This window comes from Taudactylus pleione, unplaced genomic scaffold, assembly GCF_031769625.1.
Source record: "Taudactylus pleione unplaced genomic scaffold, aTauple2 ptg000183l, whole genome shotgun sequence".
NCBI lineage: Eukaryota > Metazoa > Chordata > Amphibia > Anura > Myobatrachidae > Taudactylus > Taudactylus pleione.
In genome coordinates this window covers 9952493-9967091 of record NW_028284585.1, presented here as the reverse complement: position 1 = coordinate 9967091, position 14599 = coordinate 9952493, and the positions used below count along the sequence as shown (strand labels likewise).

At 43.8% G+C, this 14599-nt stretch overlaps 1 protein-coding gene across 3 annotated transcripts in view; it reads left to right on the top strand.

The window, feature by feature from the left end:
* The first annotated feature begins 257 nt into the window (after window positions 1-257).
* The window catches only part of LARP1B (La ribonucleoprotein 1B), a 55299-nt gene continuing 40957 nt past the window's right edge, over window positions 258-14599 (top strand). For all 3 annotated transcript variants that reach the window (XM_088476108.1, XM_088476107.1, XM_088476106.1), the window contains exons 1-2: window positions 258-950; window positions 7880-7926. In XM_088476108.1, the coding sequence (XP_088332234.1) occupies window positions 677-950; window positions 7880-7926 (321 nt within the window). In that variant the 5' untranslated portion in view covers window positions 258-676. The remainder of the gene's footprint in view (window positions 951-7879; window positions 7927-14599) is intronic.

Below are 14599 nucleotides of genomic sequence, written 5' to 3'. Positions count from 1 at the left end.
TAAGGTCTTGTTTTGTTGAACTGAGAGCGTGGCTTGCGGGGCCTGTATTGCCCGGATAAAGGCGAGGCTGCTGATGCTCACACCCATGCTCCGGGGAAGCCGCACTCAGCGCAGCCCCGACGAATTCACAGCGTGACAGTTGCCCGTCCACAGCTGCAAGTCCTCCGTAGAAGATGGCGCATGCGCCTCTCTCTCTCTCAGACGCCGAGCGCGCGCACGCGAGTGGGCGGGGCCCGGGACGTGCACTTGCACGGGCTGTAAGTAAAGTAAATAGACGCTGAGGTGTCGCTCTGCACCGAATATCTAGGGGGCAACGAGCAGGATTCGCAAACATATTTACACCCTCCTGTTTCCTGTCGCTGGTTGTTGTGCGTTTGCTGTAAGTGCGATCCCTGCTCACCTCTCCCGCTGCCTGTTATTCTGTAACCCGAACAGCTGCTGAGCTCACCCTGTACACAGCTTATCAGCTGTCCTGTCACAGTGTGACTCCCCAACAGTCCAACCTCACGGCAGCTCTCTTATTACTTCTATTTGTATTTCAGCAGCATCGTCCCTGGTGGTCTACTCTCTCTAGTTTATTGTACATGAGGGGTTACTCACGTCTGCATGAATCATACCCATAGGAAGCTAGGCGCACGTTACTGCCCACTATATACACTATATATAGGTCCTAGAGATGTCCTCCAAGGTGTATAAGCAGCCCCCCGTACCCACTGCCTGTAAGCGACTGGAAGAGGGGGGTGCAGATGCCATGTTAGTGCCCCCAGTACAGGAGCAGATCTGTAACAAGGAGAATGCTCAACACGGACCTGCTCAGCCCTCAGCCTGGTACATACATGATAAAAGAAACGCCATTGAGGCCCCAGTTCCAAGCATGAACCCCTGGACCAAGAAAACCAATATGGCTTCAGGCAACAGTACCCTCCCATTTGTTGGTCATGAACACTCTGGTAAGAAATGTGTTGTTAACACGTCCTGTTTTTTTAATTGGTTCAGACCATGGCAAATGCAATGCTTGGAAGAAGTGTGCATTCCATGTCATGTGATCTGGTGTAACGTGTACAGCAGCTGTAGTGTCACAGACTGACCAATAACACACATGATGACTGCACTTACTTGCTTACTGACCTGCAGGAAATAGGAAGAAAGTGACTTCTCTTTCCCCGAATGTCGCCAAAAACATGCACAAACTTGTGTATCTTTAATGTTCTTGGTGGGTTTTAATGTAAACTATGTTTAGTGGCTTAACCATAGGATGTGGGTCCATCAGTCTGACAATGTACACAGTGGCTTACCTTCTCATACAGTGTTGCATTACATATTGTTTTATAGTTTGCATATAACATTCATTAATCTGGCTGTATAATCTGATATCCTGGTTTGAGACAACCTCAATTAGATGTTGGTTATTTTTGGGGACACACAAAATTTTGATCAAAATCATCATACATCTTGCTACATGTTGGAATTATTATTATTATTATCATTTATTTATATGGCGCCACAAGTGTTCCGCAGCGCCTTACAGAGTACATGAAAAAATAAGTAACCAGTGACTTACAATACAAAGCAGGACATGGACATGTATAATAAACATTGCTATATTAGCGACCTTTACGCCCACATAAGCAGCTGAGTGTTGGTTGCCCTAGTGGGGAGTAAGAGATAAATGAAATTACAGTAGGGAGAAGCACAAGAGGGTAGAGGACCCTGCTGGAAAGAGCTTACATTCTTTAAGGGAGGGGCAGACGAAAAGGAGTGACATAGATGGGGTAGGCGGGGAGGAAGGAAGATGTAGCAGCAAGTTAGGATGAAAGCTTGAAGGCTTTAATGCAGTAGTGGGTCTTAAGAGCTCATTTGAAAGATTGTAGAGAGGTGCAGAGTCTGATGGGGAGAGGGAGGGAGTTCCAAAGGTGGAGAGCAGCGCGGGCAAAATCTTGGAGGCGGGAGTGGGAGGAAGTAATCAATTGGCATGAAAGGCGGTGTGTATTAAGTGCACGAAGAGGGTGGACAGAACAGTGAAGGGAGAGGAGATCAGAGAGGAGAGAGATGGGATTTGGGGAGGCCAGATAGGAGGAGGTTACAGTAGTCCAATCTGGAGATGACCAGTGAATGTATGAGGGTTTTGGTGGCATCCTGGGTGAGAAAGGGAAGGGTCTGATCTTGGAAATATTCTTGAGATGGAAACGACAGGACTGCGAGAGGTTCTGAATATGTGGTTTGAAGGAGAGGGAAGAGTCCAGGATGACTCCAAGGCAACACACTTTGGGACTAGATGAGATAGTTATGCTATCTATTGATAAAGAAATAGTGGGACATGATGTTATGTGGGAGGGTGGGAAGACGATCAGCTAAGTCTTAGACATATTAAGTTTGAGAAATCGCTGGGACATCCAGGAAGAGATAGCAGAGAGACAGTTAGAGATACAAGTCAGTAGAGAGGGGGAAAGATCAGGTGAGGAAAGGTAGATCTGAGTATCATCAGCATAGAGATGATAATGGAGGTTAAAAGAGCGGATGAGTTTTTACCTAGAGCGGACGTATAGAGAGAGAGAATAGGAGAGGTCCAAGAACAGAACCTTGGGGAACACCTACTGTAAGAGGCTGAGGTGTGGAGGAGTTGTCGTGAGAGGAAACAGAGAAGGAGCGGTCAGAGAGGTAAGATGACAGCCAGGAGAGAGCAGTGTCACGTAGAACAAGGGAGTGAAGGATATGCAGCAGTAGAGGGTGGTCCACAGTGTCAAAAGCAGCAGAGAGGTCAAGGAGAATGAGCAGGGAGTAGTGGCCCTTTGATTTGGCAGCAAGGAGGTCATTGCTGACTTTTGTGAGGGCAGTTTCAGTGGAGTGGAGCGAACGGAAGCCAGACTGAAAAGGGTCAAGGAGGGAGTGGGTGGAAAGAAATGTGGTGAGGCGGTTGTAAGCAATACGTTCAAGGAGTTTGGAGGCAAAAGGGAGGAGAGAGATTGATCAGTAGTTAGAGAGAATGTTAGGATCAAGGTTAGGTTTTTTAGGAATGGGGGAGACAAGGGCATGCTTCAATGCAGAAGGAACAGTGCCAGAAGAGAGGGAGAGATTAAGGAGGTGGGCAAGATGGGAGCAGGCAGAAGAAGAGGTAGCGGAGGAGGTGGGAGGGGAGAGGTGGAAGGGGGGGAGGACTGGATAAGGGCCTTAACTTCCTCTCCAGTCACAGGGGAGAAGGATGTCAGAGTCAGTGAAATGGATGGGGAGGGGAGATCCAGGAAAGTGGTGGAGAGCTGGGGAACTGGTTGGATATGTTGTCCTGACGTATGGAATCAATTTTAGATGTAAAATAGGTAGCAAAGTCAGTGGCAGAGAGCAAGGAGGGGAGACGAGGAGGGAATATTGAAGTCGCCTAGGATAATAGAGGGAAAGTCTGAGGAGAGAAAGTGAGTCAGCCAGGAAGCAAAGCTGTCAAGGAACTTGGAGGGAGGGCCGGGGGGACGGTAGATGATCTGAGGTGTACTGATCCCGGCTCCAGAATCTCAACCGCTGATACCCTGAAGGTAGGTATTAGGGTTAAGGTAATGCTTTAGGGCAGGGATGGGGAACCTCAGGCCCGGGGGCCGTATAAGGCCCACGGAATAATTTGGTCTGGTCCTCGTAGCTTTTTTCTGCTAGCCTCATCTGGTTGGCAGGGTGCTTAGAATGGCACCCTCCAGCCAGAATCTATACAGCAGTGCTGCCTGGAGTGTCGTTGGGACGCTTCAGACAGTCACACCGCTGCCCTTACAGTTACCCGCGTTGCTGTAATCATCAGTTGTGGCCCTGCCCTGTGTGATGTCACAAGGAGGGGGCGTGGCCTGTACCGCAAATAATGTTATATATTTCAAACTGGCCCTTGGCAGAAAAAAGGTTCCACACCCCTGCTTTAGGGGAAGGGTTAGGCTCTGAGTCTACAGGTGCTGCAGTCGGTCCCGGGGGCCATATAAGGCCTGCGGAATCATTTGGTCTGGCCCTCAGAGCTTTTTTCTGCTAGCCTCATCTGGCTAGCAGGGTGTCTAGAATGGCACCCTGCAGCCAGAATCTATGCAGCAGTGATGCCAGAAGCATCCTTAGGAAGCTTCAAATGGCCACACTGCTGCCCTTACAGCTCCCCGGAGCATCCTCTGGTTGCAACGGGCATTGCTGTAATCACTGGTGATTGTAGCTCTGCCCCCGTGTGACATCACACTAAGGGGGTGTGGTCTGCACCAGGCCCGCATATAGTGTTCTATATATCAAAATGGCCCTTGGCAGAAAAAAGGTTCCCCACTCCTGGTGTAGGACATAACGGCTCAGAGCTCTGTGTTCGGGCTACAGAGTCTCCTCCTGCAGCAGCTGTGGAGGATTGCCCTTCTGTAGTGTACGCAGTCCATAAAGAGACGGGGGAGTGCCAAGGGGTAAGGTGGCCGGCTGGGTGTGCTGATCCTCGTGAAGCTGCTAGAAGATAATCTTCCAGCAGATAGGAACTATGTCAGGTAAAGCCCAGCATGGCATGGTCGTATCAGATGCCACCATGCCAGGCAAGTGGTTAATGTTTAGATATGATCAACTGGGCTGCACTAAAAGAAGGCGAACATGTATCTTAAAATGCTCCTAACATCACACTATCTAGAAAACCTTACACTCACTCCCCACCCCACCCAATTATGATGGTCTGTTTTTTTTATTAAAATTGCTACTTACACCTACACTTAGTTAAGAACTGTCTTTCACAGGTTGCATGTGTGTGCTTGTATGCTAAAGAATAAAATCCAAAGCTTGTCATCTTGCCAGATGCTCTCCTATTAGAATGAGTGGATGGGCAATTCTGTAGCTCTGAGTGTATTTACGGCCAGCAGCAGAATCAAACAAGTCTCAAAATCTGTTATTTAACTTGGACCAGACAATCCTTTATTTTGTAATACTTTTCAAGTTAGCCTTTTCCCAACAGGAAAACACTGTGAAATATTAAAAAGCTATTTTTCTGCTGAGTATTAATCTTATACCACAGTATATTAGTGTCTAGTTTGGATCGTTCTGTAGAAAAAAACATAGTGAATAAATCAGAAAACTTTTTTAAGCATATATATTTAGTCTTCCCTGACTGTATAAGCTGAAATGAGACATCCACATATAATTTTCTTGGTGTTTCCACATTTGTCATATACTTCACTAGAGGAGTACTGTACAACGCCTGGCTAGCCTTCTTTCACTTCTATACTCATTAACAACCAGTGTCTCTCAAACCCATGTTTAGTCTTAGCAATATTAATATTACTAGAAGTTTGATCCTCTCTGGCAACAAAAAACTTGCTGCATATAGGAAATGAAATCTATATTCTGTTCAGAAGTGCGGATGGCTACGGCATCCAGATTTACTTCCTTATACTAAAGCAATTATTCGTATGACATCGTGTTTAGTCGCGACATGTTTTGGATGGTCATGCGAGCCAATCCAACGTTTCTGATAAGGTTGTATCCGATTTCCATTTTAATCAAGAGATTGTAGGTGTTGGCCACAAATTGGGAATATGTGCTTAGTGTTCCCACAAGGCTGTTTTAGCGAGGCGCAGCGTCCTGCCTAATTTCAGAAGGGCAGAATGCACCCTCCCCTTATGGCGGCGCCCCACTAAAATAACCTGCCGGGTGCCGTCCCCACATGTGGGCCACAGTGTCCACTGCGGGGGGGAGGGGGGAATTGCGGTGCAGTGCTCACCGCCGGTGAATAGATACTGTGCGCATGGCATCTATTCATATTGAGCCCAGAAGGTCTGTAAGTGCTGGGCACGTCCCCAAGAGTGATGAAAAGGGAGTGCATCTTAAAGACACCCCCTTTTCTCATGGTTACGCCCCCTTTTCAGACAGCGCCCTGCCCCTGCGCCGGACCTAGAATGAGCACTATGTGCTTCCACATTTCATGCACGGAAAAAAGTGTACAGTCTCCTGTATGCGTCTTGTGGTGCCAGCCCCCTATTTGTTTGCTTGGTTTGACACTAGTTGTAATCATCATCAGTGCACAGTTGCACCAACCATATACTGAGTGTAAAAGAAACATCTGAAAACATGCGTGTGCTTTTACGATACCGCCTGACTCCACATTGTACTGCAGCTGTATTTACTTGCCCTCACTAAACTATGCCTACATGAGAGTGGCCTGTTGCGGCACAGTTATGTCTCTCGCTTTGTAATTTACTGAGAAATTAAGGGGATTTTCTGGCTTTGTCATTCTGAGATGGGGCTCATTCCCATACAATTTCCCATTGGTTGTATGAAGATTTCTGTAAAATTTTCATATATATATATATATATATATATATATATATATATATATATATATAATAATATGAATTGGAGGATGAGTGTTGGAGAAGATTTTATCCCAAATCAAATAAAGCCCATTCATTTTAATATTTTTACTATTAAGTACAGTGGAATAGTATTTGGGGACTGTTGAGGTGCCACTGTCCCCATATTCCGCATTGGAGTGGTGGGAATGTCATGCTGTGTATTTTCATTCTATATTATTATTTTTGGAAATACTCCAAGCTCCTTTTTTCTACTAAAGCTCCAGGCCTCCTCAGATTAGCCTAGGCCTGGTTTCAATGCTAACATGGGAACCCTGTGTTTTAAGGTGATTCAGCCCAGACTGTCTACTGGTAGAAATTGAATTGTGAGGAATTGTGTTGTTTGCTACTCCTAGTACATTAGAACAATTTTTATTTTATTTATTACCTTCACCAGTTTAAGGATGTTTTTACATATTATTATGGGTGTGGCATAAAAGGTTGACACAATTTTATTTAGTATTTTAAGCCTAATGGTCAACACACAATGGTGTTTTTTTTTTTTTTTTATTTGTATTTTAAGCTAACCCTCCCCATGGTGCCTTACCCTAACCCCCTCATAGTGCCTAGCCCTAACTGTCCCCTCCAGAAGCCTAGCCCTAAACCTCCCCCCCAAGTGCCTAACCCAAACCTGCGATGTTTGTGGGATGTTTGCCGGCCCTACAGCATGCGCTGTGGGCCGGCCAGCTGGTAAGACACAACGCATCAGCACTAGGCTGCGCTGTTGGTCTTGCATGGGTCACTGGAGCGGGTAGTTTTCTCTTCCCCACTCCAGGGGCTGTGGTGATAATACATCTCGGCGTTATTGCTTTCTGCTTCACCTCGATAAGAGGCGAAGCAGGAAGTGCTATAGCGGCACGATAACTATAGCTATAGTACATCTGCCCCATAGTTTACCAGTTTTTCTACATACACCGTAAATAACTGAAGTAACATTCATTTTCCTTTTATTGCTATTCACTCCCTGCCCTTGTTCCTGGTACACATACTGAGTCTGCTGCTCTATAAAATTGGTTAGCATTAGAATAATGCTTTCAAAACCATTTACTAGCTTTAGAAGTCTATCCTGTAAGTTGGGATGTATGCAAGTTTTTTTTTTTTTTTTTTTTTTAATGTGTTCGTAAATGTAATATCGGAGAGATGTTTGTACCAGTCATTGATTGAATCATGGCATGGTGGTCACATACTCTCAATCAATCAATACATGATGAGAATAATATATTTCTATGTGTGTGTTATTTGATTTATTGGGTGGTTTAGATGACGATCTGAACACACTTGAGGCCACATTTGGGCAGAACTTCAGAGCATTGTAAAGTGTTCGCATATTTCCTAGCATCACTGTATGATGTATTTGTGCAAAAAGGGAGAGGGTGCACTTCATGGTCTCTGTTTAAAAAAAAACTTATGGGATCAGCTGATAGAGTAGCATGACACCATGTACTGCACCCAAAAATATATATGAACTAGACTATAGCCTATTATCTAGTATTTTCTTGGTATTTATTTTTTTTTTTTGTGTGTGTATTTTACATACAATGTGTTGCTTTCAGGTTTCTCGGCAAAGATTGTCCGAGCTGGAAAACCTACTCCTAAGAAGGTAGGTGTTGACATTTTACTTTTGTATGTGTATGAAATTTGGATAAGGTATTGATACAGAACAGTGTATTAAGGTGCATACACATGGTCAGATTTTTCTTCAGATCTGAACGATAACGATTTAAAAAATCGTTCATATCTGAAGGAAAATCTGACATATCTGTTAGATGAACGATTGGAACGATGCGCGTTCCCGATGGTCAGATAACGATATCTGACATCTGATGTGTTTGCAGTCAGACTTGGACGATTCCATTCATTTTAATGCAGTCAAAAATCGTTCAATCTAAGGTAAAATCATTCAAATCATTCAATCGTTCATCTGACAGATCTGACAAATCTGACCGTGTGTATGCTCCATTAACCGGAAATCAAATCATGTTATTAAAGTAACAAAAAAAATGTACAAATACAATCACCATATCAACACTGAAATAAACGTAAACAGGTTTCAAATTGTGCACTTTTTATGGCACTCCATGCTATTTTTATGCTAGCATTTGAACAGCTATTTTGGGGTATGTACACATAACACTTGTCCGCATCATGTACAGCGATCCATTTATAGAGAGCAATGATACTTGGATGCAGTTGATAGAATGGTAACCCCAGATCATCACAGCAGTGTCTTTGAGCAGTTATGTGAATTTGGGAACATTGTATAAATTTAGATTTACCTTTTGCATCATTGTGTGCAAGTAATTTTAATCTAGGCTCAAAGGCAGAAGATTTTAGTTTTAAAGCTGCACTCCCACATAGACATGGAAGCAGTTTCTGCTTACTACTGTAAAATAGCAGCTTAGGGAGAGGAGAGGCAATAAAAATCCACAATCTCCTGTCAGTCGCACAACTGGGCCCCATACGAGCAGCATAGAGTATACCCTGGTTCTTCAGTAGGTGCCCTGAGTAGGGTAATTATTTTCCATACCAGGGAGTACTGCTTTAATGGCCTAATCATTGTTTTTTATGTTCTTCTATTTAGAGTGACTACTGTATTGTACAAAAGTGTTTCTTCATGAGGCTGCACAAGAGTCTTGTCTCACTTGTAAATGTTTTGATCAATTCACTGTTTGCTCTGGACTTTGAATTATAGACCACACTATCCACTATTAATGATCATACATTTATTATTTTTTCAGCACATTGAAAGTTACAAGCTATTATGTTATGAAGTTTACATGTACTGGTCACAGTAAAGTTTATCCCACAATGTTTCCCTGCGTGTTTGATGGTTGAACAAAGAAGCACATTCTGCATAAGGTTATGGGCCCAGGCACAACATAACAGAAGAATACAAGGAATCTTTCAGTGAAATCTGCAGAGTGTATGTGAGTAAATCAACACTGTATTTCAGAGGGAGTAAGGAAAGCAAGAAAATGGTCGGCAACTCCGCGCTAAACTACCAATGGCTAAAAATGCTGCTATCCAGAAATGACAGGGCAGGTTATTACTACAGTGAGACCAGAACAAAGCTTAATAACCAATGTTGGGATCAGAAATACGGGCATAAAGAACCATAAGTTATTACTTAAAGATCCAGCTCATTCCATAAGATATGAGGCTACTGCAAAAGTCCATATGGGATGTGTTACACAAGCTACTTGAAAGCTCCAATTTAAACAGTAAGCTGTTCCTACTGACACTTGCAAGGAAATGCAGGACATAAAAAATGGAATTTTAGAGACAGTAGCACATCTCTGGTCAGTTGTAACCACGTGGAGGACATACTAATATGCAGTCTACCTTACACCTATGTGGCACCCTGCAAACAAAGCCTGAAGACTTTGTGAAAAACAGAGTTATAGATGAATGTCAGGGTAGAATGGAAATCTTACATAACATGGAAAGTGATGCCAGAATGGTCCTTAAAGCTGCGTATATAAAGTCGCACAATAAGGTAATGAGCGTATGTTTTAAATAGAAGAATGAAAGAGACTTGAAGATTGATCAATATGCAAAGCAGAATAATATAGTACATTTTCAAAAGTTAAAATGGCACTCACTGACACATACACCAATCAGTGGGAGGAAACTTAATTAACAGAAGGTCATCTGTTCCATTGCTACTGAATAGTTGGGAGTAAAACAAGTCCTATGATGAGTGCCAAACTTTTTTATAAATCTTGACTTGCACCATAAAGAAGAAATTGAACACAAGATGTGCTGTATGGCACTAGCTTGGAAAGCGGGCACTTATCTGTAGGACGCATGGCAGCTAAAGGAATATAACAAGTGTACTATCCTGAATGAAAGAGAGGTTATAACCAGAGCGGATTAAACCTGTATAATCTCAACACCATAAAGGAATAGGTGATACTAAGTGCACACACACGATAATTGCATTCATACATGGCACAGACATCTGTGGCCTGACAAACTATCTTATACTATCAGATTACGCTGCAATTAAGAGGTGTGATTGTTGCAAAAGTCACAAGTCCTACAGTAAATCATGAGGATCTCTTGATATTGAACAAATAAGTTCTCTAATGAAGACCAAAGATTAAGTTTTGGACAAATTACATGACTTACAATAAGTATCGTTTCGGCAAAATCTACACTCATTACAATAAAGGTGAATTTATAGGACATTAAATAGAACACTTCTTAGGACCACACGGCATAGAACATCAAAAACCGTTCCATATACACCAGAGCAAAATGGGGTAGCTGAGAGCATGAGAAGAACACTGATTAAAATGATCACACGCAGCAGCATTCGGTATGAATTATCGCCGGCCGCATGGTTCAAATCCCCGGAGCGGCAGCCCGACAGAGGAGGAAATCCCTATCGTCCTAAAGGTAAGTATAAACTAACCTAATTTTGCCCCCTAACCCTCCTTTAGGCTGCCTAAGCCCAACCTCCCCCCTGGGCCTAACCATAAACCCCCCTCTAAGTGCCTAAACCTAACCCCGCCCTTCCCCGCCGCCTAAATCCAAGTCCCCTGGGGGGGGTGCCAAACCTTAATCTTCCCCCGGGGGTGCCTGACCCTAACCTCCTGGGGGGGGGGGTCTAACACTTCAAGTCCCCCCCCCCCCCCTTCCCCCCCGGGAGCCCTAAACCTTATCCTCCTACTCCCCCGCGGCTGTCCGCGCCCGGCATCCCTTCGATCAGGATTAAGTAGCCTGGAAGCCGGCGGTTGGCATTGCATCCGCTGGCTTCCTGAACGTATACCACGCAGCAATGACTGCTACAGTACTTGCTTGCAAAACCAAATATTGTCCATGTGAACTTTGGCATAGCAAGAAATCTAGGGTAAAAGTTTTGGATGCAAAGCATTTGATTTATATTTCTGAAGAAAAATGCAGCAAGCTACAAAAAAGAGCAGTGGAGGGGATTTTTGTTGGTTACAGTTCTATAGGACACACAATCCTAGAAACCAGAAACCGAAAAATAGCTATCCGCAACAGCATGACTTCTGGTAGACTTTGAGGTAGATTTTCTAAGGCGGTTCATCGGTGGCTTTGACTGATTAGTTTTATAACCGCAATAGGAAGTAGGCTTGTTTAGCATTTATTCCTATTGCTGTTTTAAAATTATTGAACAAAGCTTACCCCCTGAAGTTACCAATGTCTTTCTTAGACTTCAGTACAGAGGAGAAATCCAACCGTACACACTTATCACAATGTACGTAATGTATGTGCTATAGGCGATGGGGGACTCTGTTTACTAAAATAAGCAGGTCTCTAAGGACACGACGGGCTGCAGCCAATAGAATGTTGCTGGCTTTATCTTGCTATTAGTGTTGCGGGCCGGGAGCTTTACCTCCCATGCTGTACGCTACTTGGTGGACAATGTTACACGCTGTCTTTGTTGAGCCAATCATTGCGCAGTAGGCTCACTTTTAAAGCTTCTTTTTTCTGTGTGGCTTAAAGAGTCGGAGGCTGTTCGGGTCACCTACACCTGGGTAGAAGTTCATCAGGTCACCCTGGGGTCGTGCTGGACAGTGGTGAATCCGGACGACCCCATTCTGCCTACAGCAAAACAGTTGCAATCATATAAGTATGACCACTGCCCCCCTCCCCCCACAGCAGTGCAGCGACTGTTCCTTGCCCTCTTCTCCTACTATGGGCCTTAATGAATTTGCAACGAAAAGTCTGTTATCGGCGATGACTTAATTTTCTCCTGTTTCACTTATCCCCGTATTCAATTACAAAGACTTTTCGCAGGTGCGAAAAGTCTTTGTAAAAAAACGGGTATAAGTTTTCACCATTGAATAGGTGGCGAAAAAAGTGCAGAATTGGGGTTTTGGGGTGCAGACTTTAAAAAAGTAGCCTGCACCCCTTGGAATGTCCCCCAAAGGTATTCTGTGTCAAAAAAAAATGTCCTCTGGACACCCCAAAAAAGATAATTTCATTTTGGGGGTGATAAAAAAAAAAAAAAAATGGGGACAATCTTCTAAACTAGCGAAATTCATTCCGGAGGGGTTCCCAAGTATGTGGCAGGTGTTTTCTAGAATGCGTGTGGTTGCGACAGGTGTATTTTTGAAGAATTTTAAAAAGTCACTTTAGGGACTTAAAAATATGCTTGTACCCCAAATTTGATGGGACTAGGTGTGTTTTTTTTTTTTTTTTTATAAACCCTCTAAGTGCTATTCTTAACCACTTCTTCAAAGCCGTATTTATGCACCTGCCGCGGCTATTTAAAAACCCCAATTACCTTCAGCAGGCCAAATCGGGGGTACCCATAGTGATCTCTTCCCCCCCCCCCCCCCCCCCCATGTCAGACCATCTTCTAGGGGGGTGACACAGGCTGATTTCCCTAAAACTGATAGGACTTTTCGATTGTAGATTGTAAGCTCCTAGGAGCAGGGTCCTCCTCACTATTGTCTCACAGCCCTCTTCTCAAGCACTTCATTGACAGCCTTCACCTTCCCAGCTGTATTGTGTATGGAGAATGTGGAGTATTTTGGTTACTGTAATGTTCTGTGTACCCTGTACTGTATGTACGGTGCTGCGGACCACTTGTGGCGCCCTATAAATAAAATGTAATAATAATTTATCAAAATAATACAGGCTGAGTATTGCTGTATTGAGTCGTGTGTTTTAAGTTGTCACAATTGTATTCTCTCCCTGTAATAAAGTACACTCTTTCTTGTTTGTTAATCCTCTGTTGGAGGGAGATAGGCTGTAGGTATATCTATATGGGGAACTATAGTCAAGCAATAAAACTGTAAAAAGGGATTAATATACAATGCTTGTTTAACAGAAAACCATTGTTAAAGTATGGTTAACATAAATACCACCTGCTTATATGTAGATTAAGCCTTTGCTAAAGGGACACTGGACCTCATTCAGAGCCGGACGCTATTTGCGCTGGCTCGTTCAGAAAAAGAGGCTGGCTATTTAAATTGAGCGCTCGCTATTTGCGGTCTGTTGACGCCTCTATGTCTGAACGAGCGTCCGAAACATGCACTCGCTATTTTCGAATGACGCCCCTTGGCCGCTCATATCATACGTCATCTCCGCTATTTATTTGATTAATCGAGTACATCAAAAGGCGTATGAACTGCTCGCTATTCTTGTGGTAGCATTTTCCTGCTGCAATCATGCGAGCAGGTCAGGCTAAAAGACAACCAAGTGTCGTGGTCGATGACGCTGCTTTGTTAATTATGCACACCCATAAACCGCTAGTTTTGGCACGCCTGCGTTCGGATCTCCACTCCCCGTTTTCAAGCACCTTCCCCTGTTACCACCCACAAACGCCTCATCCTGTCACACAAATTAGCAGGCACTCGCTATTTTGCAAGCACACGATTTCCGACCACACTGACTGGTTCGCGCATGCGCATTACGACCCATACGCATGTGCAGATATGCGAACATCGTTCGGAGCGAGCGGCCGCTTACGAGCGGCTCTGAATCAGGCCCACAGTTACCAAGATAAGCGGTGACTAGCACATCAAGAAATATTGCTTTCAGAGATCTATGTTGGACTGTTTGAATAAATGTGTGATTATTGATGTAATCATTGTACAGATTATTACATGTGATAGGAGGCTAAGCCTACTAATCTCCCCAGCCACATTTTATTACTGTGTGGCTCACTGTAGCAAGTTCTCTCTCAAGGCTGCTGTAAAACAGTTAAGCTGGGTACACACATGAGCGATGTGTCCCTGGACGATATGGTGGCTGTCGGGCTGACGTATATCCGCGGTACACATCAAGACGATGTAATCAAGGACTGAACAATCCCTTGCTCCATCATTCATTACCTTGCACAGTGCCGCATGCAATATCGTCTGGTTGGCCGTGCAGCATAGCCTACTGGAAGATATCGCTAATGAACCTGCAGATTGACAATACACCCCGTATGATCTGGCCAATATGTTCTGATTTGGACGGAAACTACATATTGGGCCGATTTCTCCAGTGTTTACCCGACTAAAGAAAAATAAACTGGGTGGGCTTACTCTAAACGGCTTGTGCTGTGGTCAGTGGAAAGTGCTGAAATAAGTCACTTGCAAGTAAATTTGCACTTTTAGCAAAGACAAAACATTGATGGCAGTTGGTCTCTTATTTAAATATAAAAAAAACATTACAGCACAAAAGCTTTGGACTCTCATTCAGTATATATAAGGGCCGCATTCAAATATTGAAGATGCCGTAGTGGTAAATAAATAAAAATTTTAATTTCCTCAGTCAGCTAAATGGTTAAAACAACAAAAAATTTG